We start from the raw sequence: 25,720 nt of genomic DNA, 5'->3' as shown, positions 1-25,720 counted from the left end.
TATAAATTCATCATTCCTTATCTTCCCAAAGCACAAAACGTCCTGTATGCCATAACCACTATTGTTTACCTTTCTGGAAGGTTTTTGTTTAAATTTCTATAACTAACCTAGGATTGTAAAACTGTCTTGAAAATACAGTATGAACCGTTTCCTACCCCAGTTCTTATAAGACCTCATAGCCATTATCATGAGACTTGTAAAACAATTAATTTACTCCTTATTATATAGAAATCTGAGTGACTAAACTATCTCTTTCCAGGGTGTTTGGACATATCACAGTCCCAGCCCTGAGATAACCACACCTTTAAAAGTTTTTCCATACTTTATTTCTCATCTTTTTAAATAAAGAGGGAAAGCATTTATAATCCCCAGTTACATAGAATTGGAATACTGCTATGTAACAGAGATAATCGCACTAATGCACAGGAGTTGAAAGTCAAGCAACTTTGGTCCAGGCTGGATTGAATTAAGTCTTAACTTTGTAAACATTTCCATAGGAGGTAGAACATACACATTTGACTTTCTGTCAAATAAGCGATAGTAAACAATGAATCTGAGATCCTAATATATTAAAGGTATTTTTAAAGGCATTAAATAAACTTTTCTCTTTTTTAGAAACCAAAAAAATGTGAAACAGCGCACAGATTTTCAATAAATTAGGGAGTGAGACATTAAATCTTCATAGTTGAAATGTTTGCATCTTCAAAGCTCCACTGGTTCCATTTAATAACATTTGAAACTTTGATTAATAATGAGATCACATTTCAAACAATTTGTGTGCAAAACAAACTCCGCAAGAATCTCCATTTACTATGGAATTGTCCGCTGTTTTGTCCTAGTGACTTGAAAAACCATGTCCTGACACCGCATATCCCATTGTCTTTACTCTGATGAGACTCTGAGAGAATAATATTGAGCAGTAGGGATTTTAGAGTTTAAGCCCCACCCAACATTGTTGGTTTAAGTGCCTCCAGCTGCTGTTCCCATGAACACAGTGTTGATGGGTGGCAAAGAGGACACCATTTCTCTCCCGTTTGCTCCGTGGGAGTCCAGGGTTTCTTGAGCTGGATACTGATTAGAGGTTCCATACATACACTGGGATGAAGAGGAAGGAATTGGGGTTTGCAAGCTGGATGCTGTAAAGGAAAATATAATCAGCAATTGAAAATTGACATTTATTTTCTCTTCAAGAGCCGCTCACTTTACACCTCTTTGTTTATTGTTGCATTCAGCACACATCTCTATACTAAGTTTGAGTGCATATGGTGGTTTCTCAAAGCCATCCCTTGTTTTCTTCCATTTCCCCCCTTGCTATTCTTCCAGAATTTATTTTACAGTTCACAATGAAAACTCAATACCAAACTTAAATTCACGTAACTCTACGTCCAAAAGATATAACCAATACCCTCCTCTTTCCATCTGCACCTTCACAATTGGAGTTCAAGCCACCATCTTCTCTTACCTGGACCAACACAGCAACCTCCTAATTAATCTTGTGGCCCTCACCTTTGCCCCACCCTCTTACCTTGCAGAGAGAGCCAGGATAATCTTGCTGAACAATACATCAGCTTGTTCACTCTTCAAATGTTACAACGACTTCCCATTACTCTTAGAACAAAACCCAGGTTGCTCACCCTGGTTCATAAACCCTGTGGGGATTTGTCTGCCTTCTGATTTATTCTACTCCATTCTCTTCTTCATTCACCACGTTCGAAACACATGCCTTCTTTCTGCACCTTGAACTTCCCAATATTGTTCCCATTTCAGAGACTATGCACTTGCTGTTTCTTCTGCCTAGAGCTCCCTCAGACCTTCATGTCATTGCCTGCTTATCACTCATCTTTCAACGCCAAACTTTCTGCCTCCGGTTTCCTTTTACAACCACCTTATCTAGAAATAGCTCCTCCATCACTATTTGTCATTTTACCCTATTTAATTGACTTCAGAAGAATTGAAATTATTTTTCAATGTATTTGTTTATATATGCATTGCTCTATCTCCCCTGAGCTTAATAAGATGTAAGCTTCTTACAGGCAGGAATTCTGGCCTGATTACTACCAAATCCTCACACCTAGAATGAAGTTTGGCACATAGTAGGTTCTTTAAAAAAAATCAGAATAACTGGCTCACGAACACTGCATTTCTTGCATTTATGGTTGCTGCATTCTTGTTGCTTTTTGTTGTTAATCCTCACCCAAGGATATTTTTCCATTGATTTTTAGAGAAAATAGAAGGGATGGGGAGAGACAGAGAGAGAGAGAAACATTGATGTGAGACAGACACATCAATTGGTTGCCTCCCACATGCATCCTGACTAGGGCTGGGGATTGAGCCTATAACCATGGTATGTGCCCATGATTAGAATTGAACCCAGAACCCTTCAGTCCGTGGGCTGACACTCTATCCACTGAGCCAAACTGGCCAGGGCTTATTGCTATTTTTTTAATAGTTCTAACTACCATCTTCTCTGCCACCAAAAACCAAGATTTAAAACTCAGTTGCTATAAGGTGGGTGCTAACTCCACTTGCATGCCTTACTTATTCTATTCCCTCTTTTCACCCTGAAGCCCTGTAGGCAATTTACTTGTAAGCCAGCCCTGACAACTAGAGCTTAGAATCCATCTGACACCTAAGCTATGTTCCATCAAAGCTACCACTATCTCTACAAGTAAACAGAACTAATAGTAACAATAGCAACACGGTACATTTCAGTCTCACAGTGAGGAAACTTCCTGAAGTGGAATTTTCTGCTTCATTAGAGTAACGTAGAAGCAATGACCATCTGCAGATAACATGAGATGAACTACTAGACTCTGCTCAGGGAACAGCTGTGTTGGTCACAGGAAGGGAAGAAGCACTTCCTATTGAATTATTAGAAAAGCACACGGAGTGGGGAGAGATAGAATTTATCTCATTTTCCCTTATGCTCCGGTTGGGTGTTAATGCCCTTTACTTATGCTAGTCTGAAATCCATTCCATTGAAGGTTGCAACCATCTCATGTACGCATTAACACTCTGCCCTGATACTCGCATGAATATATACTTGTCCTGTGATACCTTATTAGTAATTTTAGAAACAAAATGTGTATGTTTTCAACTCTGATTTCTTGAGTTCCTACTATGTGGCAGACACTTTGCTGGGTGCTGATAATGCATCTAATTCAAGTTTCAGGATCTTTTTAGGTACAGCAACCTGGGCTGAAGAAGATGCTATGGGACTTCATGGAAAACACACTGTTTTACTCATTTTTACTTAAACTTTATGCTATAGAACAATAAATAAAGAAACATTTTCTACAGAGGTTTCTAATCACATTTTACATACAATTGAGAACATGATAGTAACCTCCACCACAAGTTACCAGTTTTTTAAACTTGGAATAGTTTTAAGGTACTGATGGAGATACCTATTAGCATTGCCTCGGGGTCCAGCCATGAACAAGAGAGTGAGAAAAAGATATAATTATTGCTCTCATAAAACCTATAGACTTTTAGACTGCCTTTCACAGGTTATATTCATTTTTGCATACATACTAGATGCCAGCTCTCATGTATGTTATTTGAAAAGAATAACAGATCTAGCAGTAGGTTTCAGCAGTAGTGCCATACATATTGAGAAATGGTCAACTGTTACTTGCAGATACAAAAATATAATGTCAGCCCTGACTGGTGTTGCTCAGCGGTTAAAGTGTCGCCCTGAGGAAGGCAACCAATTGTTATGACTCTCTCACATTGATGTTTCTCTCTCTTTCCCTTCTTCCCTCCCACTCTCCCTAAAAAAAAAAAAAAATCAAAGGAAAAAATATCCAGGTGAGGATTAATATATCCCTATCTCTATATCTTATCTATATCTATATGTATAGATCTATCTATCTATCTATCTGTCTATCTATCTATCTATGTCATCTGGTCCAAAGTGACAAATCAACTGTAGGAACATGAGTGCCCAGTTCACCTCAACAGTCACCCTCCAAAGTAATACTGCATACACAAGGTTAACAACTTTTGAAAATATTTTCAAGAACTACTAAAATAATTTACCTACTACTGGAGTTCGACATGCAACTGAAGGCGATGTGTCTGCATAAAATGAGCTGGTCTGCTTTCTACTACTGTCATCTAAAATGTTAAGTGGGTCATGGATGTCACTGTAGGGAGGCAGTGAGCGAACACTGCTGATGACAGAAACGTGCTGATTCACCATCGATCCAAGTCTATGAGTCTCTGGGTAGTTCACATTGCTTCCATAGTAGCCTATAACAGACAATGTCAAGAACAGACAGTTAACTTATTACAAAAAATATTTCAGGAAGGCAAAGGGGGACAAGATGATAGGAGAGAGCCTAAAGATATCATACTGTAAATATTATATTCACATCTACATTTACCATAGAGTTGGGTTTCTACTTATATATGGAATGGTTCACAATACTGTTTTTTGAGTTTTTTTTAAAAATTCATAAGTTATTTTATTAATTTAGAGATCTAATTACATTTCTCTAATATTTCCCTTATCTAAATTATCAAGATTCCTATGAATGAAAAAAAGCACTATTAGCTTCTCACAAAAATTACACTACTTATCAAATACCGATTTCATTGATAGATTCCTGTTTCTGAAAGAAGAACTGGCCTACGGTTAGGAGAGAAGCACCAGAACTGTCTATACCTAGAGCTTAGTTTGGTGGCTGAAGAAGTCCACAGATCTTTCTAGCTCCTTCAAGTGTTTTATCAGCCGAACAGGGGCATAGTTTTGGTCCTAATCTTTAAGATCTGTTGCTAGTTCTCTGGGAAAAACGTAATTCATTAAAAATGTTTTCAAAGAAAAAAGCATTCTTCTCTGGGGCTATTAAGGTTGGTCTCAAACATATGGTTTGACATAATATTTTCTCATCACAGGTGGCATGTAAAACTTTAAGAAAAAAACAACACCTAAGGATATGTTTATATGCAGCAGAAATTAGCTCCAAATGCCTAAGATTCCATGATCTTCAGAAGGTTTACATGGGATGACTCAGCAGAGGTGGAACTCAATGTCTGGTTTGTCTTATTGCCCTCTCAAAAGCCAGGAAAGCTTTAAAAATGTTAATACCGTTAGGTGAATTCGGAGGCAGTGTTGCTCCTGGACAGCTGGCAGCCCCTGCATTGCTCAGGAAATTGAAGCTTCCTGTATTTAAGAACTGCATGCTGTGTGGATCCTGGCTGTGTGGGGATGGTCCATAGCTGGAAGGCGGCCGAGAATTAAAGGGAGACCCAGCACAGCTGCCGCTGAAGAAATCTCTGGAGAGCTGCTGTTCACTCCAGGCCATGCACCGACCGTGCTCCGGGCGATGAGGATAGAGTCCTGACGGGGGGTGAGGCTGCGCCCTAAACACAGTCTGATAGTTAGAGTTGGTCCCGTAAAAGTCATGGTTGGCTTGAGGAAGAGTAGGATAAATGGGCTCTGGGTATGTTGAGCAGTGTGGCGGGGCTGACAGTACGGGACCCACACTTGGGGGTCGCCCTGCCATTGGGCCTTGGTTAATGACACTTCCTCGACTGGCCATGGCTGGAGAGGTGGGTGGTGTCATCAGATGACCAGAACTCTGGGAAAGCTCCATTTGACCTGAAAAAAAGTTACCAAAGTATTCACTAATGGCAGATCAAAATAGATGGGCCACTTCTTTTAAAAATATGCAAAAGATTTATTACTATATCCTTTTCCAACTTGGTTCATTCCTACTCTCTCAAAACAACAAAAGTGGAGAACACCAAAAATTTAGGTTTTAAAAACACCATCACAGCCGAAACCGGTTTGGCTCAGTGGATAGAGCGTCGGCCTGCGGACTGAAAGGTCCCAGGTTCGATTCCGGTCAAGGGCATGTACCTTGGTTGCGGGCACATCCCCAGTAGGAGATGTGCAGGAGGCAGCTGATCGATGTTTCTCTCTCATCGATGTTTCTAACTATCTCTCTCCCTTCCTCTCTGTAAAAATTCAATAAAATATATTTTAAAAAAAATAAAAAAATAAAAAACACCATCACAATACAGGCATACTTCACAGCAGTGGAGATTTTTGGAGTTAGTGACTATGGAAGAAAGTCGGAGGCTTCATGCTTCCACGGGTATAAAGATGGTTAGAGCTCAAGCTTGGGAAGGGCAAAGGGGTCTGCTGTTCTCACTTTTCTATAATTAAAAGACAAGCTGAATGTTCAGTGGTTTAGTTTTTAGGGTAAAAGGGCAATAAAGTCTAAATGACATGGCTTTAAAGCAGCCAGTTCAAAACATCATGCTGATGAACAATGAGTTATAAATGCCATCGACTCCCTAGGCCTCCAATTTCCCATTGGTGGAATTAAGCCCTTGAACTATAAGGCTCTTCTGGGTTTAAAATTCTGTGTGTTTAATGAAGCAATGTATGTAAAAGGATTTCAAAAAAAGACATAAAGCAATACGAAATTATCTAGTAGCTAATCCAAGCCACTAGACATTCAGATTGACAGAAAAGGTAACCCAGACCAAAGAGGAAATTTATAATGGTTATGCTAAAATGGCTAAATCCACTTTTTAATGGAGGAGAACTAAAGTCTCCTTAAAAGCCAAAAATAAATAGCAGCCCTTTTTTTGACTCTCAAAGCATCTTAAGGATTTTATGCACACCTAATCTAATTTTTTCTTCCACCAAATGAAGATAACTAATTATTTATACTTCTGGTATAAGTAAGACAGTGTGTCAAAGTGGGATGCCTGTGTTAACAATAGTATTGCTAAAAATGTGAGTAATAAATGCTGAAAACCATAGGAATTTTATAAACCATTATTAAAAGTCAGTGAAGGTAAGCTTTTTTTATTCTTGGGATGCCTGGAGGTTACCAATTTCAAGAAAACAAAGGCAGGGCCCCCTGTGATGAATACTGAAGCCTAGGTGGTTTTCTCGGCTGTTCCCCAGGGTACCTGTGAGCGCCATGCTGTCGGCATTCCCCGCAGGGAATGGGTGCAGAGCAGAGGTTAAGCCTCCAGGTTGACTGGATAACAGAGGAAGAAAGGTTGTTTCCACGTGGCTTTCATTCTTCACAGCGTCGCTGGCAACCGCACTCGTCTTATTACGGTTTGCCAGAAAGCATGAGCTTGGAGAAGCAGTGAAGGCAGCTTTACTTGCATCTGGAATGGTTTTTAAAAATGGGAAAGTTAACATCATTCCCAGATTACCAGTAGAGGAGCCCAAGTAAAAGAAACTGAAAATATTTCAGGGTTGTATCAGAAACCTGCAAGCTCATGAGAAATGGGGAACAAAGTTGGCTCTTGGCTGGGTGCTTGTTTCAGTTAACTGTATGCTTGTGGGATAGGTGGGTTCTGAACAGCAATAAAAATAATCTAGTCTGGCATAGCCGGCATGGCTCAGAGGTTAAGTGTCAACCTATGAACCAGGAGGTCATGGTTCGATTCCTAGTCAGGGCACAGGCCTGGGTTTTGGGCTCCATCCCTAGTGTGGGGCGTGCAGGAGGCAGCTGATCAATGATTCTCTCTCATCATTAATGTTTCTCTCTCTCTCTCTCTCTCTCTCTCTCTGAAATCAATAAAAATAAATATATTTTAAAAAATAAAATATCCACTCTGGCATGAAGTTTTCAAAATGCAATTCATCACATCCCAAGTAGATGTGTTCTCTTCCTTTTCTAAACTACTAGAGAATTTATTTCTACGCCATTTATAAGGTGGTATACTACATGTGTTGTCTTGAATTACAGTGTTTTGGTTTTTTATTATAGTCATCTCTCCAATCTTATCTAAAGTTTCAAAAGTTAAGAACATTGACTTTGTTTCCTTCAGAGTTTCAGGAAAGTACTTTGAATACCCTACGGAAAAGAGCAGTCCCTAGAAAAAACAGGACTCCATTAATATCAGTATACCGTGTTAGCAGTGACGTGTTTGGGGTAAACTCTGAGACTGGAATACTAGTAAACCCATTTAACATGTGTGCTTACAAATGCTTGAACTTAGGTTTAAACAAACAAATATGCAAAACAAGGTGTACATTTTAAGTTACCTGAATTTTTCATATACTTGTCCAATAAATTCTGTAACTCCTGCTCTTTGTCATTATTAAACTGGGTCTCCATGGCCAGGAGGATGTATTCATCAAGAAGCATGCGGATCAAATGGAAGGAACCTTGTTTATGGACGGGGAATGGGTAGAGGGCATTGTGAGATGAAATAAGGGGAAGAAAGAGAAGGAAAGAGAACAAGGGAGAAGTCAAGTTATCTTGGTGACCATCTCGCAATACTTTACAAGGAGCAACTGAAATAAACAAATACTTGTTGGACTTTAAATGACCTGCTAAGACCAACATGCTTAACCTGGGTCTCTAATCTTTCTGTGTCCCGCCTGCCCAGCTCACTGTGTGTACTGTCCTGGCAGCTCTTTGGCCACTAATTACATCAAAGGAAAATACGGATGAAAGTGAGACATGCTTTATGCTTTAAGAGGGCACACATTGGAGTGTGATAAGCTTTAACCTGGGGAGAATAAGCTCCATTCTGCTCTATTTCTGTTTACTTTGTACTAAATAATTAGACAATGGCCAACATAGTCTGGAAAAAGTATCAAGAAGATGTCCTTAAAGCCTGAAACAAAATACTCTTTGATTTGAAAAAAGGAAAAGAGTAATTTGCATGTAGAAGCTGTTCTGGAAAATCTTAAACTTTTTTCCACTATTCAACAGATTTCCCAAAAAGAGTCTTTTTTTTTTTCATAAAAAAGTCGGGATTCAATGTTGCATATTTTAAGAAACCTTAAATGTAAGCAGGATAGTTAAAATAATAAACTCAATACATTTTATTCATCCCTCAATACAAGTTCACTGATTTTATTTAATTACATTGAAAATTAAATAAAAACAACGTAGTTCTTTATAAGCTATTTTATAATGTAAATATTTCTCAAAATGCAACTACCAAATGCAGAAGTACTGTAGTTAGCTTTATAACAATAAACTAAGATCATATTTTTAGGAGAAAGAAGGTGTTTCCTTTATTATAAAGCTAGCTTGACTCAATTTGCTTCACATGTCACACAGCAGGAAAGATGGTTCAGAAACATGTGAGCATGTCTTCTAAGCTGCTCTCTAATTCCTGAAGTGCAACTATGTGGGTTCCTGAAAAATATGTAAAAATTTGCCATATCACAATAGTAGTGCCTTTGGAAAGTAATGCATGGATTACCATTTATTTGCTTGTTTAATAAAAAGCATTTATTGAAGCCTTATGGAATGTAATGATGGTATTATATATATATATCATATATATATATATATCATATATATCACTCAAATCCCTATATACCTCAATGAAAGGAATATTCTCCTTCTTCTATGATGAGCAGAGAGCTTGCGTAAAGCCCAAGCCAGAGAGAAGTGTTAAGATTGAACTCCATATGTGATCTGACTCTAAAACCCAGGTTCACAACTATGAGTCTTTACAGGCTTAATATTCAGATATGGTTTGAGAAGTGACAGTGCCACATGTTGAAAAATTGGTGCAAATGTGACTGGGAACAAATGGTGTGATTCATTTAAGAAGGGTTGAATAGAGCACAGAGGATACCAAAACTGGATGCATTGTTCAAGGTGAGATTATGCATTACTCGAGCACCAAAAAAGCTCCACTTCAGCAGGAAGTCTTGAGCCCTCTTCTTTAATGACCTTCCATTTTGTTTGCTGGTCTAGAAAGTAAAGGAATAAAATGGAACTATAAAATCTGTCATCTCATTAGTACATGGACCCTACGTAAGACCCAAGAGGTAGATGACCTGTCTGACAAATGGACAGATGGCATGCACGCCATTTATTTCATCAAATAAAATGATCTATCCATGGATTCTCATTGTCTTTTCTTCAGTTTTTAAGGTTAACAGATGTTTATTATGTAGGGGTTTGTTACCTAATAGAATTGGACAACAAAATGAAATATTTTACAAAATATGTTATCTCTTATTTTATTTTGACAGAACAGAAGGTGAACTGTGAAGGAAGGGTGGTATATTTCTGTGAATGATTAACTCTGACTTCTCTGGTCCTGCTTGATAATCTGTTTTCCTTCTAGGATAAAAAAGTCCCTACACTATAACTAGTTTCCTTGATATGGAATGGCTAACACCGATCAGTGATGGATATATTTGTTCTCATTGTCTTGTTTTCATGATGGATGACTTGAAGGTTAACAGAAAGAGTTGAAGAAACCACATGGAAAACACAAAATACTGAGCTCTTTGAATTTTAAAAAAAATGTAAATACTTAAAACCATATTTTCTGCCAGCATTTATGGAAACTTGCTTTTTAGAAAAGGGCCAGAATCTTTCCAGTTTCTAAGTTTATCTTTCGCTACTGATGTTATTCAGCTGTAACTCTATTGACTGATAGGGAAGGCCTATGGTAGCCCCCCCTTATTCAAAGGAGATACATTCCAAGACCCACAGTGGATGCTTGAAACTGCGGGTAGTACCAAACCCTATATATACACTAAGATTTTCCTATACATACATACCTATAAGAAAGTTTAATTTATAAATTAAGTGCAGTAAGAAATTAACAACAATAATAAAATGCACAATTATAACAATAAATTATACTAAGTCATGTAAATGTGGTCTCTCTCTCTCTTTCCTTCTCTCCCTCCCTTTCAAAATATCTTATTGTATTCTACTCAAGTTTTCAATTAAAGGAAAAACTTCACACTTCTCTTTGGCATATCCAAATTGCCAGTATCACTACTCTTGAACTTTGGGGCTATTACTAAGAAAATCTGGGGTAGATCTGCTAACCCAGCCAGCTAAGTGACTCACAAGCAGGGAGCATGTACAGCATGGGTAGCTGAAGAAAAGGAAGAGTCACATCCTGTCAGGATGGAGTGGGATGGTGAGAGATTTCATCATGCTACTCAGTGAAGAATTAAAATTTGTGAATGGTTTATTTCTGGGATTTTCCATTTAATATTTTCAGACCACTGTTGACCTGAGGTAACTGAAACCACGAAAAGCAAAATTGCAGTTAAAGAGAGACTACTATCGTGTCTGTCTTGTAGTCCTTAGTCAAAAAAGGATCCATAGAATCAAATCCATGCCCAGTGCTCTCAAATCTGGCATATTCCTAATTTTGCTATTCAGGTTGCCTTATTTGTAGGGCTTCAAAACTCTTCAAAGCATTTTTACACACAGACTGTCACCCCAGCCCCAGCAGTAAGAGATTACAGCCAGTTTAGCATTTAGTATTGAAAAGTACCTTAATTACTCTCTGCTCTACCACAGTATCCAACCATTCAATAAAAGCCTCCACGGTGGCATTCTTCTTAAGGAGATCTTTCAGTTCTTGGAACACCGTGATAGAGTCATCTATCATGTATAAAAGGCGAAAAAAGCAGAATATTGCACTCTACATTGAACCCATGAGAAAACCTAAAACTAGGGATCATTAATAATATTATATAATAAAAGGGAACGATAGGGAGATTAAGTTACATGTGTTAAAGGAATTCATTTCATATCTTGAGAACAATAACAAAATTCCTTGGTACTTTACTCTTCAAAATTTTAATAAGTAATCTTGGTATGTATTGAAATATAGGTTTAGGTATTATATAAGTATGTTTATACTAGGGAAGAGTAAGTTGTCAACATAGTTGATTACTCATTTTGAATCCAATGCTGTCATTAAATGCAATGGCTTAGTTGAAAGCTAAAGGATGAACTAGGCTTATAGATTTCTTGCTTATGCAATATTCTCTATCTTTAGCAAAATTTAAATTCTGCACTGAAGATTTGAGCCACTTACATGAATAATCTTTTATCATGTAAAATTTAAAGGGCCACTTTGAGACTATCATTTTATTAAAGAGTTCGAGGTTTACTGAATCTCAAAGGGTAATATAATTTTATATTATGAAACAGAAAGCAGGGTTGAGATAGACCAGTGATGGCGAACCTTTTGAGCTCGGCATGTCAGCATTTTGAAAAACCCTAACTTAACTCTGGTGCCGTGTCACATATAGAAATTTTTTGATATTTGCAACCATTGTAAAACAAAGACTTATATTTTTGATATTTATTTTATATATTTAAATGCCATTTAACAAAGAAAAATCAACCAAAAAAATGAGTTCGCGTGTCACCTCTGACACGCGTGTCATAGGTTCGCCATCACTGGATTAGACCATCCCCAGAGAGCAATCTATTATTGGTGTATAGCCTATATAAGGCTGCATTTTTTAAAAATCTTTTCAGAAAAAATGAAGGGAAAAAATAGAAGGCTGTTACCCCTTGGAAACCAAGCTTGGTTGTCTAGACACACATAGTGGCTTGGTAAACTCGGTCAGGTGGACCAAACCTGATCAGGGATTCTCTGCTTTGAAAAACAGTTTTGTGCAGAGATAACACTTTTATACGCATCATATGTCATAGATGCCAAGAGTGTTCAATACATGGAAATGTGGATGCTTGCAATGTAAAACTGGAAGAAAATTCACAAAACTCAAGACCATTTTGATCATTTCCAGGTTATTTCTATTTTGGTAATATCTAGGCAATAAGATTATGATAACTTTTATTTTCCTCTTCAATTTCCTAAATTTTCCAGGTTCTCCACAATGAGTCAGTACAACTGTTTTTAAATGGAGAAAACTTTTCTAATTTAAAATGTTTTTTAAAAAACAGGATTCTCAAGCAGATAGGATTTTTGTAGTCCAAGGGGAGAATATCTGGCAATGTCTGAGACATCTCTGTGTTATCACAACTGGGCAAAAGCTGCTACTGGAATCAAGTGTAGTGGGTAGAGGCCAGGGATGCTGCTAAATATCCCACAATGCACAGGACAGCCCCCAACAAAGAGTTATGCAGTTTAAGATGTCAATAGTGCCGAAGCTAGGGAAACCCTGCTCAGCAGAGAGAGAAGACTTACGTTCAGTGTAGATATCAGATTCAGTGTCTGTGCTGCCCGAAATGGTGAGAAGGGCTTGAGATCCAATACTATTCAAGTCAACCTTTTCTATATCCGATACCATAGAATTCACAACATGCTGGTCAAAGAGAGCCGGTCTGGCAATCTGCATACAAAAGGTTTGTGTGTTTTTTCTTTTTAAAAAATCACTAAACTACCTTAGTGATAGTCTATCTAAAGGAAAGTTTTAGTTTCTAGAGAAACATTTCCTTCAGGAAAAATTATCGTGTTTTCTTACTTTAAAACTAAAAAGCAGTAACTGAGACTCATGATCATCTCTGTTAAGAGTTTGAAAACTATTCTGGACTTTGAAAATGAATTTTTTAATTCATAGTTATAAAATCAGGATTTTATGATATTATGTTTATCTGGAATTAGTCCAAGCTAGTCTCTTTTTATTATTATTTTTTCTTATTTTATTTTTTCCATCACCATTCATCCCCTCTATGCCCACTTTCACCTTCACCCCCACCCCCAAACTGGTCTTTTAAAATTTAGGGAGCTAGAAACCTTCTTAAAGCAAATGATCATTTGAGAAGAGGAAAAGTATACTTTAACAATATACAAACATGCCCTAGCTGGTTTGGCTCAATGGATAGAGCATCGGCCTGTGGATTGAAGGGTCCCGGGTTCAATTCTAGTTAAGGACACATGCCCGGGTTGTGGGCCCAGTAGCGGGTGTGCAGGAGACAGATGATCAATGATTCTTTCTCATCATTGATGTTTCTATCGCTCTCTCCCTCTCCTTCCTCTCTGAAATCAATAAAAATATATATTTTTAAAAAACACATAAAAAATATACAGACATGTAGTCTAATTTTAAAATTGTTGTTTTCTCCTCTATTTAAGAAAGCCAAATTAGAAGGCAGTTTTAAAACGTGTTGGTTTTGTGGGTTTTACAACATTAAATATCACATGGGCTCATTTCTTTCAAACTTAATTTTTGTTACTTAGATTCATGTGGCAAATAAGAGTTTTACATTTTACATTGCATTCGAATTACATTTTTACTTTTATTTTGAAGTAATTATAAGCTTATAACAAACTTTCAAAGTCAGTGCAGAGTACAACTGTCCTCAGTATCTACTGTTGTTGAACCCATGGATACAAAGGGCCAACTGTATTTCCATATGCTGTCTATCTAGCTTCTCCTAATATTACACCTTACCTAACCATTGTATATTACCCAAATCAGGACATTAACCTTGGTATGGAACTATTGACTACTCTATAGAAATAATTCTAATTTTATCAGTTTTTCCACTAATGTCCTTTCTCTGTTCTAGAATCTCACAATGCATTTACTCCTGTCTACTCAGTCCCCACACTCTGGAAGTCCCTCAGTCTCTACAATTAGAAGGTTCATGTTTGAGTTGATGACTCAGTACCCTCGGCTTGCTAACATACCTGAGCAAGATGCAAGAAAGATGTTTGTCGCTTCAGAGAGGATACAAATCTTCGCACAATAGGTATTTTCTTGTCAGTCAGAGCTTCTGGCAAGTTTTCCAAGGATGAAACAACCCACTGTTCCCAATTTTTAGCAAAATTTCTTATGTCTGCTAATAAGCTACAGAAAAAAAAAGAAACCACACCAATGTGTTAAATGCTAAGTTGTTCAAATACATTAAATAAATGTAGTTTAATGGAGGTGTACAATTATTGTATGATTCCAAGAACATGACTTTTGAAGTCAGCCTATGGCTGGCATTTATCATCTTGCTCAATATACTCAGTGTCCTCAAGTTGCAGTTTCCTCATCTGTTGAGTGCGAATAACAATAGTATTCATGTCACAAGATTATTATGAGAATTATGTGAAATAATTCATGGAAAGTGTTTAGATTAAAGCTTGTCATGCACAGAGTTTAATAAATAATTATTATCAACTAGAAGCCCGGTGCACGAAATTCGTGCACTCAGGGGAGGGGCGGTCCCTCAGCCTGGCCTGCACTCTCTCACAGTCTGGGAGCCCTTAGGGGATGTCCGATTGATGGCTTAGGCCTTCTCACCACGGACATCCTTAGCTCTGCTGTGGAGGCGCAAGAGGTTCCCACCACCGCCGCTGCGCTCGCCAGCTGTGAGCCCAACTTCGGGCTGAGCAGTGCTCCCCCTGTGGGAGCGCACTGACCATCAGGTGGCAGTTCCTGCATTGAGCGTCTGCCCCCTGGTAGTCAGTGCACGTCATAGCGATTGGTCGTCCGCCATTCGGTTGATTTGCATATTAGCCTTTTATTATATAGGATATTAACTCATGATTCAATCATTTTCTATAAAATATTTCTGGGAAATGTAAGTGTGCACTTGATTTCTCATATTTTAGCTTCTTCAGAGCCCATCACATTGGAGGTAACATCGTTTCAGATATGTAATTTAGTTTCTAGTAGCATATTATTATAATCCAAATATAACTCAGATAAATTATCAAAAATGTGCTCATTAGAGGACCCTATTTCAAAATTGCAAATGTTGGTTGTGTGAACATATAAAAACTTTAAAAATCATTTAATAATCTACCAATTATATATAAATAAAACAGATTTAAATATATTTGGGGTGGTGCTTAAGTTGAGGACTGAGACATGGTACAAGAAAAAGAGTAGACAGTTTGGGGTTAAACAGACTTCAATTAAAATATAGGCTGACTAAATAAATAACAAGCAAATAAATTAAATAAATATAGTTGATATGAAAACTTTTCACCATATACTGCCACAGTATGTATACTATGGTTTTAGGTTTTTAAATGCACATATTTATAGTTATTTCTAGAAAACAGTCTGTGAGATAATAATTAAGACATTAAGAAGATGGTGAGATTATGAGTAATTTTTTTAAATGTAATTACACATGTTTTTCATTCTCCACCATGAACATTAATTACTTGCAAACTTAGGGGTAAATATATAGATCATTTCTTTCAGACTTATTGTGAGTATTATTGACTGAGCCTACCTTTCAGGCATTTCTTGCATTGTTGCAGGAATGAGTACATCGGTAAGAACCTTAATCACAGCAAAAGAGAGTTATAAATTCTTACTCAGTATTTCTGTAGAAAGACATTATTAGTCAATTGCTTTTATCCCTAGCTTTCAAGAGAATAACATGTTAATTCATTTCTGAAACTTATACTTTTATCTCTGGAAGCAATGCATGTATGAGGGGTGTGTGTGTGTGTGTGTGTGTGTGTGTGTGTGTGTGTGTGTGTGTGTTTAAAAGGCAGGGGGAGGGGAAGATCTAAAAACATTGCAATTACTAGGTTAAGCAGGTGACACTAACATAGTGGGTACAGGAAGCTAATTATAAGAACAGAAAGAGTACCAAAAAGAAAGGGCTAGACCAGGGGTGGGCAAACTTTTTGACTCGAGGGCCACAATGGGTTCTTAAACTGGACTGGAGGGCCGGAACAAAAGCATGGATGGAGTGTTTGTGTGAACTAATATAAATTCAAAGTAAACATCATTACATAAAAGGGTATGGTCTTTTTTTTTTAGTTTTATTCATTTCAAACGGGCCGGATCCGGCCCGTGGGCCGTAGTTTGCCCACGGCTGGGCTAGACTGAGCCCTAAAGATGTATGAGATGAAAAGTCATAGAAGGAGAAATTAGTGCTGATTCCAGCTCAGGATAAACTATGATGAAAAAAGGAGGTTGTTAAGCCAGACAGGACAGGAGCAGTGCAGATCCACTAGGCTGACTAATAAACTTAGTGGGCCAGCCTGGAGGAGAGGACCAAGAGGTCCACAGGAGAAGAACGTTCAAAATGTGGGTAGATACTGATCTACAAAGGCCTGTGTAGCCTACCAGCAAAACACGCATTCCCTGAGGATGAGACAGTAAAACAAGACACAGCATTGTCTAGGCTCAGTATGTTAGTTATTAATGGATTGTCTTGCCAGACTGTTTCAGTGACTAGAAGCCAGGACCACTCTCTAAAGGGGGATGTGGATCTTACACTGCTCCATGTACAGTGTTCACTGTGCCTCCCTGAGTTCTCTGTGAAGAAGAGAAACTTGGTTCATTTCAGGAGAAACTCAGGATCTTTGTGTTGGACTCAAAGAACGAGACCGTTTGAGGTGGGGGAAGATACTTAAAGGATATTCTTAGAGGTGCTGAATGACATCCAAACAGCTTTATCCTACTGGTCAACGTGCGCCTGAGCTCCGGGTCTTTTCTTAGTCCCGCTCTTGGAACCACCTTCCCTCCCCTTCCTGGTTACTCTCTCAAGTCTTAAATATTGCAGACAACTAACAGTGCAAACTAAATCTTTTCCTTTAAAATAGTAATATTCTTATTCAACCTCCCAAAATAAGACAATCCTCACTCTCCTCTGTCCTTCTGTAACTTGAACTAAAGGTAGAGAATATCCTGCACTTACTCCTCCATTCTCTCATCCTGTGATGAGGGAGAGCTGAACAAAGGATGAAACTACAGGCACCTCATTCAGCCTCAAGCCCACCTGCCAGTTCTTGGTCTGCAAAGGTGCTTCTGGACCGAATCTATTTAGCTTCTGCTTCATAACTTAGGAGGATTTCGTTTCCTTAATGCTTAACAAGGCGCTGCTTGGGTTTTCTTGCTAACTCTGATTCTTTTTTAATGACAATTTAGTAGGTAAATGTAGGAAATGCACTTTAAGGTCCCAGATTTCAGTACAGTTTTCTCCCTTGGCTTGAACCTTGCTGCTCCTCTAACTAGAGAACAGACTGTGGGGAGCTAGCCTCACCCGCTTCCTGGCTAAGTGTTTGGCTAGAAGGCCAACTGGCTCCTCTTGTCTTCGTTCAGGATGTCTTTGAGATCCTTCTGTAGACGCTTGGGGACTCTTATTTGGTTTAAGAACAAAAATGACATTAATGCATTAAAGCTAGAGAGTTTAAAGATTTTTCAAGTTATTAGTCCTGTGAGAGTGCTTAATTCTGCTCTTTCCCCAAACACTGACATTATGAAAAAAAAAACAACCACATTGTTATTTAATCTGAAAACACCTTGAACAGTTAATAAAAATTAACTAAATGTCCATGTATTAGTATGTCGCATTTAGAATTATCCTTAGCTATAAATAAAAATTGATTTTGTTTTCATGTAAACTTACATTAAAATGCATATACTATTAAACATGGACTATTAAACTGCTTGCTTTCTCATCAGAAAAAAAATTAATGGTGTTTCTCCAGCCAGAAATAACAAATTTATCGAAAATATATTGCAGAAATGTAGATAGAATGCTCTTAAAAGAAATATATAGCTTGTGTTTAAAAGAGCCCAAAGACCTTACCTTATAAAGAATTGAGTCGCAAACACAGAAAATGTCAATGATAACAGGGTTTTCAAGCAGGGGGAGGAGATGATCAGGCATCCCTTGCCAGAAGTGTAATAAGAAATGCTGGATCTAGTTGCAGAGCAAAGAGTATGTACATTACGATTTTTGCTTCAACTCATATAAAGAACAGAACAAGAAAATATTTATAGTATGGTCAGCAAAGCATTTTTGTCACCCTTACCTCTTCAAAGTTCCCATTAATTGCATTGTCCAGGATGCATTGGCAGTGAGTTTTGTACATCATTATGAGGGTATCAACCTATTCCAAGGAAGAAAAAGCTTAACCACAGCATCCTTTCAACACTGCCTTCATTTGTTCATTCATTCAACACACATTTATTAAGCTCCTGGCATATACCAGGCATTGTGCTCAATGCTGAGGAATCAAAAAATAAAGGAAAACGTCTTATTTCAGGGAGCTTACTGCCTTGTGAAGGGAGAAGGGCAAGCACTATATAATCAGAGAACAGTACCATAAAACAATGATAAAGGTGATTGCAGAGACATACAGGCCAAGGCACCATGGTGACTTCCTGCTCAATAAAAAAATTACCTCTGATTGGGGAAATAAGTGTGAAATGGTAAAACACACCAACTCTTCACCTTTAAGTTTTATTAAGTGGGTGCTTGGGCAGTGTGGTGGAGTGGTTTCCTGGTTCGGTTCTTGAGTCAGTTAAACCTGAGCGCCCAGCTCCACTGCACTTCTTACCAGGTGTGACTCTGCACATGTTCCTCAGTCTCTGAACCTCAGGCTTTTGTCTTTATGTAGAGTCGTAATAACATATCACTTACATGGTGTGAAGAGGATGAAGTAAGATGTGATGCAGTGCTTGGTACATAGTAACACTTTACTAAATATTACCTAAAATCAGTAATAATATCAAATGACTCCTTCACCCAAAAAAAGTCTAGGTATTGAGTGTCTATCATAAAAAGTCTCTATTTCCATGTTACCACAGATATTTATATTGCATAAAGTTTTAAACATCATCTAAAATTTGGAATGAGTTAGAACTAGATAATATTCTAGCAACTTACAAATATTCAAATTCAAAACCATTTGATAAGCTAGAAATGTCCCTACTGTTACCAGTTGTGTAGTTTATGTGAACAGGAGCATGGCTTAAAGGTTAAAGGTGTGAACTTTGCCCACAGCCTACCTAGATTTGAATGTCGGTTCTAATCTGCCACTTACTATGTGACGTTAGGCAAGATACTTAACATGTGTGTGTTCTTATTTCCTCATCTGTAAAGTGGATATAATGATAACAATAAAAATCAAATAGGATCGTCATGAGGACTAGATGAATTAACACATGGAAAGTGGTTGTAATAATCTATAATACATGTTAAGGAATTGAGCGCTATTAGCTATTTTTATCCCATAGTATCTAGGGTGGTGACAGTGATGGGGATATCCTATCTAATCCTTTGCTCTCCAACCTTGATCCCTGCAGCTCAGTGACAGCACACATTTTGGGGGGATTAGCTCAAACTGTATAAAGATGACATGCAAATTACCAATCTCCCTCCAAGGAGGTATGCTGACTATGGGGCACGGGGGGTAGGGTGGTCCCTCAGCCCGGCCTGCACCCTCTCACAATCTGGTACCCCTCGGGGGATGTTCAACTGCCAGTTTAGGCCCAATCACGCAGGGATCGCTGTGGGATCAGGCCTAAACCAACAGTTGGACATCCCTCTTGCAATCTGGGACTGCTGGCTTCTAACCACTCACCTGCCTGCCTGCCTGATCGCCCCTAACCATTCTGCTTGCCTTCCTGATCGCCCCCTAACCACTCTGCCTGCCTGCCTCATTGCCCCTAACCACTTGCCTGCCTGCCTCATCGCCCCTAACTGCTCGCCCCTAACCGCCTCTGCCTCAGCCCCTGCTGCCACAGCTTTGTCCAGAAGGACCTCCAGAATGACATCCAGAAGGTCGTTTGGCTGTTCGGTCTAATAAGCATATTACGCTTTTATTATTATAGATAGTCTTAGGACAATAAATTTTCATTGTATTATACTTTGCATTCTTTATAAACATAATTTTGCTTGATTTTCTGAGAATAGATGCAGGAACAAAGGCAAGTTTTATCTCCAGTAAAGTCAGTGAGAATGTGATGGGGGTAGCAATTGCCTTGAGTGACAGTATGATGAGGCAGAAATCAGGTCCCTCAGTGGAGTCAACCTCTCACTGGGCAGTCCCATCCTTTCTGTCTCAAGAAAGCAGGTGCTGAGCTTCTGCCCACCCCTCTTTCTAGGAACTGTGAAGTTATCTGGGGAACTTGACTACTGGTGAAGAAGGTGAAAGGCGGGGCTCAGGACCCTCAAGGGACAAAATGAGTGCTAGTCCCTGGTGCTCATGATGGGGACCAATGGGAATGACTTAGAAACCAGGGGTTATGTAAGCACCTTGATCCCTGAGTGAGATAATGATCTACAGACCAGTTTTTCAAGTTGACAGTAGGGAATTCCTTGAGGGCCAGCAGAGAAACTGAAATAAACTATTGGAATACGTTCCTCACTTCTCTTTTTTCTTTGTTGCTCTCTCCCCACCTTCCTCTCTCATCAGGTATATTTACACAGCAAGGTCTTTACAATATGTAGGAATCCTCTACACAAAGGTGCTCAGCTATACCCTCCCCCAAAAACTGTGTTCCCTGAGGTCCCACTGATTTCCACAGGTTTCCCCACACACTGCCACATGTTCACATTTACTGGAGCTCTCTTAAATCTGAAGCCATAATATTACACATTACATCTATGAGGTAAAAATGATGGGAGCGGAGAATAGTAGGAAGTGGACACACTTCAGGAGATTTGCTTGGAATCGGCATTTGAGAATAACCTTCAATACTTCACCTATTCTTAACTGGCAGAGTAAGTGTCATCAGAAGTTACTGTGCATGTCTACCTATCTACCAGTAGTTTTCTTATTAATGTGTTATTTTCATTTCTAGTTTCTACAGTAACACAATTGGGCATTCGTTCATCATATTCCTCTATCTTTGCACGTTAAAATATGACCAAAGGTGTTTTCCTCAAATGCTAATGAAAAATGAACTCCAGTTTTAAAAAGAATGTAGAAATTATGCCCTGATTTAAAAATAGATTCTGCTATTAGTCAGCTAGTAGGTATATAAAAATGACTTCAGAAACTCAGAAATAGAGGAGGATTTAGCCACACATTTTATTACATAAACACTGAAAAAAATCACATTGAAGATTATTTACAAACTGAATCCTATGAAAAATTTTTCTTCCTTAACTTTCAAAAAAACTTGCAAATGTCGGAGAACCAAGAATTTTAGAATTGAAAAGAAGCTTTGCGACCATCTAGTGGCCTTGCAGTCATCTAGGTACCTCCCCTCAGTGCTAGGAACAGATTCTGTTCTAGAGAAATGCTTGATAACTCTTTACAAAAATTAAATGGAGTTCACCCCAAACATAAAGCTTATTATTTAAAACCTGCATGTGATGGATGCATTCTGGTATTTTCTTCCTTCATACTGAGCTTTAAATTAAAAACAATCTTTAGTCTTGTAATGTTTATTTTACCAACTTCTGATTATGTACTATCATGGAGATGGTAAATAATTAATTGGAAAGTGTTTGATCGATGTTAGTAAACACTTGTCCCTTCTATAAATCAGTCCATTATGTTTGAGTATGCAGATTTCTGACTGCTTCCTGCAAGTGGCATGAAATTCCTAGCAAAGTGAGATATGGAACCAACCTATCAGAAAATCAATAGAGAAGTAGCTTTCATTGATACCTTTTCTTTAGAAATGCATCCTTGGTACACAAGGTGTTGAGCACTGGGGAATTCCGGAAGAAGGGTTCCAGTTTTTGAGCTAAGTGAATATTTACGAGTGAAGCCACCCTATAATTTAGAAAAATGAAAAGCAATAAAGTCATTATTAAAAACACAGTTATAATAAAATAGGAACCCATAAAATTTCATTCTTTATCCTAAAACCCATGGGAAATTCAAGATTTAGGTAAACTCTTTAAATTATGTAACTGAATAAACAAGACATGTCAGCAGAATTATTGTTTCCAAACTGTAAATAGCTTTATAGTCAGGATAAATTTCCTATTATTTTGGATTTTAGCTTTGAACATTTTCTAGTTTTCACAACTTTTAGAGATTTTAGTTCACATTTGTTTAAGAGCATAAATTTTGAAAGGTCTACTTTTCAACTATTGAAATTATTATAACCCTGAGAGAATAAAGAATTGCCAAATCCAGCTTCCTCATTTATGAATTAAATAAATGAGATAAGTTAATTTAATTATTCGGTCTCAGAGATAATTAGCAGTAGAATTTTTATTAGAGTCTAAGTGTTCTAACCCCCAAACCAGTATTCTGGACTTTCTCACCTCAACCTTCCCCCAACCCTAAGTTCAGATATTTGTTCTTTAGAGTTTCTTGGGGAAAACACATCTCTATCCGATTTTGGATTTTAGCCTTGTTAACCTTTAGTTATGGAAACGGATAATGGTAAACATTGTGCAACAATTACAGATGAAATAATTAAATGTTAAGAGTAACTTTATACTTTAGAATAATATGTAGAAAAATATATTTATGATCTGGAATATACACAGATTTTAACACACAATATATAAAAAACCCTACTCAGCATAGAATTTTTAAATTACCTTCATCAAGATACTATAGAATGCTGAGCTAGGCCACCAACAGGGAGAAGTTATTTACAACACAGAATTTCACTCCTGCACATGTGCACTTGAAAAATATTCATAGAAATATTGTTTTTCAAACAAAAAGTTCCACCAACAGTGGAATAAATGCATTGTGATATGATATTTATATAATGTAATACTATACAGCAGTACAAATAAAGGTACTAGAACTACATGCATTAACATTGATGAATCACAAAACCTAATGTTGAATGAAACCAGAAAGCCACAGAAAAAAAATGAATCCATTTCTATGTAGGGAAAATAATAAACAATACATTGGTGATAATAAGCTGGGCAATAATAAACAATACATAAAATTTACTATCTTAATCATTTTTAAGTATACAATTCAACAGTATTAAGTACATTCAGATTGTTATGCAATCATCACCACATGTTTAGGTATTCATTCATAGTGGTAACCTTTAAGGAAAAACAAAGGAGTGATTAAGACCAAATTCTGGAGAGCAGAAACTTTTGGTGGCAGGGGGAGGGAAATGATTGGGGTGGGGCACACAGAGGACTTCTCTCTTTTAAGCTATGAGGTACATCTTCAGTTTTTAATCTTTAAATTGTGTGTGTGTGTGTGTGCGTGTATGTTACAAATAATATTACATTTCCCAATAAAAATTTTAGAGTGTTAAAGAAACACATATTAAGAAACAAAAATATATGTTTTATTTTAATATTTATTTAAAGCCCTCATGTTGATAAATAATAGTTTTGTGTACTAGAAGCTATTGATTGTGTATAATATCAAGAGTGCAATGGGGGGGGGGGGAAGGGGACATATGTAATATGTCCAATAGTAAAGTTGTTTTTTTTTAAAAAAAAAAAAAGAGTGCTCAAGGGAAAGGTTTTAAAACTTAATTTGTATGAATCTGTTAACAATTGTGTCAAAGTTGTTATAAAATCAAATAATATCTGTCCAGAACATGGAACAGAAAAAAGAGGGATTGATAAATTGGAATAAAAAGTAAAATATAATAATTTTGATTCCAGGAATGTATTTGCTATTTTAACGGTACTAGAAGGTGCCAGATCACAAGCCAGCTACAGAGATCTGAATTTCTTTTTGTCAACTGATGACTTCAGTACTCTTGAGTAAACTATTTTTAAAATCTTATTTCCAAAAGAAAATAAGAAGGAACCTACAGAAAAGAAACCATATGATTAGAAGGCAAGAGGGTCTGATTTATGAGGAAAGATTAAAGGAATTCAGCTGCACAGCTTGGCTAAGTGATGACTAAAAGAGAGCATGATAACACTCAACAAATATTTGAAAAGCATATACCAAGAAGGGAGGATTTGTTATTTATCTTGGTACAAAGTTGTTGAACTGGCCATGAATAGTTGATGTTAAGGAGAAGGAAACTCAAGCTATCAGGGAAACTTCCTGGTTGAAATGTATGAAATCAAGGCACTTTTTCCTTAAGAAATAATGGCAAATCAGTACTTTAGCTAGTTAAAACACAATAAAATTTGAAGCACTATATTTATGAATAAAAACTTAAGACTATCAAAATTCATACGTCTGACTGATAATTACTCTTAACATCCTCTTTCCTTTTTGTTTTGTTTTTGTTGATTTTGTTTACTTTTATACTAAGAACTATTTAAAACTTTTTTAAAGTATAGATAAAAATTAATAAATACCCATGTACTCACTACCTTGATTAAGACATTAGACATTTGAAATGTTAAAGCAGCTTCTGTAGCTCTCTCTAATCTCTTTCCCTTCCTTCCTCAAAGAAATAATTATTGTTCTGGATTTAGTTATTATCATTCCTATTCAAACCTCTATTTACTTCATATGTAAATATTCTTAAGCAATAAGTACTATTACGTTAAAAATGGTACAATAAAGTATGTATCCTTCTAAGTTCAGTAAGCTTTTTTCACTCAACTTTAGGTTTTTAAAATTAATCTAATTTGGCTCTTAAGCTATAGTTCACTCATTTCCAAAGAAGTATAGCATTCTCTCATTTAAATATGCAAAAAACATGTTTCCCATTATATCATAATGGCCATTTATTTTTAATATTCTGCGATTGTAAACAATACTTTTATGAACATCCTCAGACATGCCTCCTTGTGCAATGTGAAAGTTTCTCTAGCAATGTAATTATAAGGTGTGAGCACCTTCAATTTTACTAGTTATTGTCCCTAATACTGTTTATGAGAGTTCCTTTCTTCCACATTCTCAAAACTGTATTTTTAGACTTTTTAATTGCTATTATTCCAATAATAGTTAAATAATTACTCATAGTTTTAATTTGCATTTCTCTAATTAAAAGTTTAAATTGAGCACTTTTCATATATTTATTGGCAGAAATGGTATCCAAAATATTATGGATCATATGTTATGGAACCTGATCAGTCAGAATTGGCACTATGAACAACACATTATGCAGTAGTCATTCTTTTTATCTTATGGGACCTGCCTGTTCATATACTTTATTTATATTGAGTTGTCTTATTATTTTTGAGTTGAATACTTTACATATTCCAAAACAGTACTGTTCTATAGAACTTTCTGTGATGCTCTTCTTTAATCTGCATTTAGCTAGATACCATAAGCATGAAAGAGTTCATTCCTTACATGCAATGAATGCCTTAGGGCTACATTCCCTCTGGGCATCCTAATTGGGAAGAGTTGGGACTTTCTTTAAACTCTTCAAACTCTTTTTTCCTATTATTTTCACTCACTGCAGATGACCTAACTGACCACT

General features: G+C 37.1%; 1 protein-coding gene across 1 annotated transcript in view; it reads right to left on the bottom strand.

The window, feature by feature from the left end:
• Nucleotides 1-313: 313 nt before the first annotated feature.
• Nucleotides 314-25,720, bottom strand: part of RFX6 (regulatory factor X6) — a 43,244-nt gene continuing 17,837 nt past the window's right edge. Inside the window, exons 7-19 of the mRNA XM_006089198.1 lie at nt 22,051-22,158; nt 18,460-18,537; nt 18,234-18,347; nt 15,918-15,967; nt 14,374-14,533; nt 12,928-13,072; nt 11,257-11,366; nt 9,583-9,700; nt 8,027-8,149; nt 6,934-7,140; nt 5,093-5,605; nt 4,042-4,254; nt 314-1,136 (exon numbers count right to left, since the gene is read on the bottom strand). Of these exons, the coding sequence (XP_006089260.1) occupies nt 961-1,136; nt 4,042-4,254; nt 5,093-5,605; nt 6,934-7,140; nt 8,027-8,149; nt 9,583-9,700; nt 11,257-11,366; nt 12,928-13,072; nt 14,374-14,533; nt 15,918-15,967; nt 18,234-18,347; nt 18,460-18,537; nt 22,051-22,158 (2,115 nt within the window). The 3' untranslated portion in view covers nt 314-960. The remainder of the gene's footprint in view (nt 1,137-4,041; nt 4,255-5,092; nt 5,606-6,933; nt 7,141-8,026; nt 8,150-9,582; nt 9,701-11,256; nt 11,367-12,927; nt 13,073-14,373; nt 14,534-15,917; nt 15,968-18,233; nt 18,348-18,459; nt 18,538-22,050; nt 22,159-25,720) is intronic.

The sequence above is a fragment of the Myotis lucifugus genome, unplaced genomic scaffold (assembly GCF_000147115.1).
Source record: "Myotis lucifugus unplaced genomic scaffold, Myoluc2.0 scaffold_57, whole genome shotgun sequence".
Taxonomy (NCBI): domain Eukaryota; kingdom Metazoa; phylum Chordata; class Mammalia; order Chiroptera; family Vespertilionidae; genus Myotis; species Myotis lucifugus.
Note: the sequence above shows the minus strand (reverse complement) of the source record. Positions and strands in the feature narration are given on the sequence as shown.